Genomic DNA, 4,401 nt, shown 5'->3' with positions numbered 1-4,401 from the left:
TTTTAAGACGCAGAAAGCGGGAAAAAGAAAGGAAAAGTTTGGAATCAAGATGGCGGCGACTCACCTCGGTTCACAATGATAAGGCCCGGCCACACACGCACCGATTGGCCCGGCGGCACACGCCAGCAACCCGGCGTACGATTGGTCAAGCTCGAGGTCACTCTGTCGCTAATGAGCAGATAATGAGATGCTAATGAGCGGAACGTTGAAGGTTTTTGGGATACCGCGGGCGCGATTTTAGCCCGGCCGAAACATAAATACGCTTAAAACCGTCTCGGAAGCGTAAGATTTCTTTGGAGGTAACGCGCGCGTAGGTACGCCCTGTAACTTTCGAGCGCATAGCCCGACAGACGCACAGGCGATGACAGACAGAATGACAGACAGAATGACAGAATGACAGACAGACAGACAGACAGATGTACCGATTTATATATATAGATAGATATTTTTAGAATTGTCTCAAGTAGTATTTCTGTATCAAACTCGCAAACTCAATTTCTGTACACTCTTTTGTAAGGAGTTGCAGAATTCTGGGGGGCTTTTCTGGACCCTCATAATATCAGGAAGGTTACAGTCTAGTTAAACTTATTAAAAGTGCTATCCGGAGGATGGTAACATCTTCAGTCATTCCTTTCCTTTAGGGAGAGAGAGCCTGGACCTTTAGACCCAATTAAGCATCTTATAGAATTCGGCTATCTCTAACTTTAGTTGAAGGTGAACGTCTGGGGAATACGCCTGATCTGGAGTAGACCGAAAAGGGCTAGGACTAGTAATTATCCCTTCAGTCAATGGTGACCCCCAGGATGTTGATGGTGGGTGATTCGCCAATGGTAATGCCGTTGAATGTCAAGGGGCAGTGGTTAGACTATCTCTTGTTGGAGATGATCATTGCCTGGCACTTGTGTAGTGCAAGTGTTACTTACCACTTATCAGTCCAAGCCTGAATGTTGTCCAAGGTCTTGCTGCATGTGGGCACCAACTACTTCATTCTCTGAGGAGTTGTGAATGGAACTGAACACTGTCCAATCATCAGCAAACATCCCCACTTCTGACCTTATGTTGGGGGAAGATCATTGATGAAGCAGCTGAAAATGGTTGGGCCTAGGACACTGCTCTGAGGAACTCCTACAGCGATATTCTGGTGCTGAGGTGATTGGCTTCCCACAACCACAACCATCTTCCTTTGTGCTAGGTATGACTCCAGCCAGTGGAGAGTTCACCCCCCCCCGATTCCCATTTACTTCAGTTTTACGAGGGCTCCTTGATGCCACACGCAGTCAAAGGCGTCCTTGATGTCAAAGGCAGTCACCTCACCTCTGGAATTCAGCTCTTTTGTCCATGTTTGGACCAAGGCCGTAATGATGTCTGGAGCCGAGTGGTCCTGGCGGAACCCAAACTGAGCATCAGTGAGCAGGTTATTGGTGAGTAAGTGTCCCTTGATAGCACTGTTGATGACACCTTCCATCACTTTACTGATGATTGAGAGTAGGCTGATATAGACAACATCCATAGAAACTCATCTACCTACCATGCCAGCAATGTTTCCTGTAAGCTGCGCTTTATTTTGAATGGCCTGTTTCCTTAAATTTCTGCGCATGTGCGGTATTTACAATGGAGAAGTCGGTGCGCAGCCTGTGCAGGACCTTTCCCATTCCTGCGCGGCCATGCAGCTTAGACAGAACATTGCATGCCAGTGACCTTCTCAAAACTATTCAACTAGATTTGTCAGACAATACCTACCCATCACTCTATCTGTCTGTCTTTCTCTGTGATTTTCTTTCCCTCAGTTTTCTCTCTCTATATATATTTTTCTCCTTTTTCCTGTCTCTTTCTTTCTCTTTTTTCTGCACGCCCATGATTTCCCATGGGATCACCAGATAATGGAATCTATTCTGTCTCTTTTTTTCTCTGTCTATGTCTCATTTACTATCTGTTTCTCTCTGTCTATGGCCTAGAAATTCAGTTTGCACAGTTTTGGGGCGCTAAAGTCGGGTGTTCGGTAAATTTAGCGCCCGCCGGAAACTGCAGGCAACCGCGCCGAAATTCAGTGGATTTGGCCAAGAGTTTTGGTGAGCGCTGAAACCGGCGTTGCAATGCTCGGTTCCGGCACTAAACCGGCGCTGCGGCCTGATAACGCCGATGCCGGGCGCAGCGCAGGTGCGGTCATGTGTTGCTTGACAGCAGACACCCTGACGCCGGCCTGCTCTTAAAGGGGGAAGGGTCAACTTTGACTGCTGCCACGCCCTGCACACTGGAGCCCTGCTGCTAGGCCTCAACAGTGCTGGTGGGACAAAATAGCGCCAGGACAGATGGAGATGGCCCGTGAAAGAGCCCAGCGCTTCTCAGACCATGCACTGAGGGTGCTGATTGATGCTGTCCAGGAGAGAAGACCCATCTTGTGCCCGGACAATGGCAGAAAGGCTCCCAGGAGAGAGTTCAGGAAAGCCTGGAGGAGCATCGCACGCAGGGTCTCCTCAAACTCAGATGTGCCCAGGACTGCGGACCAGTGCCGCAAAAAGTTCAATGACCTCTGTCGGCTGGTGAAGGTGAGTACCCTTTCCACTGTCCTCCTCATCCTTGCATGTGAGCCTCACACTATGGGCAAAGGGACCTCAAAGGCATAATGGGCAGCCCTCCTCACGCAGCAATGCCACTGGCATGATCATCAACAGCACTTTCTGCACTGACCACACTGGCCAGGCTATTCCACCATGGGAGGCAGTACACACAGCAACAGGGCACCACACTGTACTTAGAGTCCGTCCTTTCTCTTGCAGGCCAAGCTGGCAAGAAATGCGCGCAGCCGGGTGGAGACCGGTGGTGGACGGCCCCACTACCAGGCTCTAAGTGCTCTGGAGGAGAGCGTCGCTGGACTCCTGCGTCCCCGGGTGACTGGCCCTGTAGCCATCGGGGATGCGGACCCTGTGCTGGGAGCCACTGGTAAGGAGATGACCGCTTGCAGCTCTCTCGTTGCCCTAGTGCTTCCGATCTAAATCCTTTCCCACTGACGGACAAATGCGCATAATGCCACCGCTCAGGCGTCCCTCGCTGACGCCCTGTCCTCACTTTAAAGCTACTCTTGTGCCTTCCTGCTTTCAGCTGCTGAGGAGGAGGTGGTCCCTGAGGCGCCGGGTGCCAGGCCCTTGGAGGAGGAGGACGTCCAGGACGAGGAGGAAGCCGGCCCATCGGGCGAGCCCTCAGCCGTGCCAGGGGATGGCAATGAAGGGGGGACGTCTGGCATGCAGGAGAGCCAGGGGGAGGTGTTGCAGGGGAGGGCAGATCCTGCTTGCAGTGGGGTCCAGGCAGGCGGCAGGGGTCGGCCAGCTCGGCCGGCTTCTCCCCAGCTGCAGAGTCCTCTCTCCAGTCCGGAGAGTGGCCTCGGCCAGGAGGTGCGCCTCCTGCAAGAGATCTCGGTGGCGTCTGACCGGCGCCACCATGAGTTCATGGGGGTTGTGCAGCAGATGCCGCACGCCATCGAGTCCCTGGCTCAGAGTGTGGCAGCATTCGGGCAATCACAGGCCAGGGGGGTGGAGCAACTGGCCGCAGCGCACGCCAGGGGGGTCGAACTACTCGCGGCACTGCAGGAGGAGAGTCGCCAGAGAGGTGGTTCCTTCGACATACTGTCACAGCAGCTGGAGGCACATACCCGGGCAGTGCGGTCACTGACTTCTGCCACACTCGCTTTGACGCAGAGGCGTCGCACCCGCACCCGCCGCCCTGCTGCAACACAGTGGGCTGGCCTCCAGCACATAGCTGCGCCAGCTGAACTGCCAGGCTGGACGACTGCCACTGTGTCTGCTGAGCCTCGCGCGCCTGGCAGCAGCCAGCTTGCCCCCCTTGGAGCATCCGACACTGCCACTCCCCCAGCCAAGGTGCGAGGAGCTGCTGCTGCCACTGATGCTGGCCAGCCACAGCCGAACCAGTCAGCAGCCGGCCCCTACCGGGACGTGCGTCGTGTTGGCCGACCCCCAAGGGCATCTGTCGCGACGCATGGGGGCCCTCATGAGCCTTCCCCCAGCCTTGAGGCCGCCACAGGGCCCACGTTGAGGCGGAGCAGCAGGCCGGGCAGGGGCCGGGGAAGGCTCTCTAAGGACTCGCCCTCTCGGCACAGCCGCTAGAGTGTGGTCTCTGCGGCATTGTATATATGGGGGGGATTGTGTTTTGGGGGCTGATTTTTGTGGATGGCCGAAATTGAAGGCATTTTTTGTTTTTATGGGGGTCTTTCTGTTGGCGAGGGGGGCCCTTTTTTTGTTACGGCCAATGTTGAAGGCCATGTGGATGGCCAACTTTTGTTAGTCCTCCCCAGGTTGGGGGAGTGACATATGTTTGTGACTGTTTTTTGGGTGTGTTCTGTGTTTTTGAGTTTCATGTGGGAAGGGGCCTCAGTTTGTTAAATAAAGG

The 4,401-nt window shown here is 54.3% G+C and overlaps 1 protein-coding gene across 1 annotated transcript; it reads left to right on the top strand.

The window, feature by feature from the left end:
• The first annotated feature begins 1,529 nt into the window (after window positions 1-1,529).
• On the top strand, window positions 1,530-4,182 carry LOC147115002 (uncharacterized). The gene is made up of 3 exons (XM_085993970.1): window positions 1,530-1,547; window positions 2,757-2,940; window positions 3,100-4,182. The coding sequence occupies exons 1-3, from the start codon at window positions 1,530-1,532 to the stop codon at window positions 4,116-4,118; spliced, it is 1,221 nt and encodes a 406-aa protein (XP_085850096.1). The 3' UTR covers window positions 4,119-4,182.
• The last annotated feature ends 219 nt before the right edge of the window (window positions 4,183-4,401 follow it).

Source organism: Somniosus microcephalus, chromosome 7 (genome assembly GCF_052327205.1).
Source record: "Somniosus microcephalus isolate GS21.2 chromosome 7, FLI_Smic_1.0, whole genome shotgun sequence".
NCBI lineage: Eukaryota > Metazoa > Chordata > Chondrichthyes > Squaliformes > Somniosidae > Somniosus > Somniosus microcephalus.
Note: the sequence above shows the minus strand (reverse complement) of the source record. Positions and strands in the feature narration are given on the sequence as shown.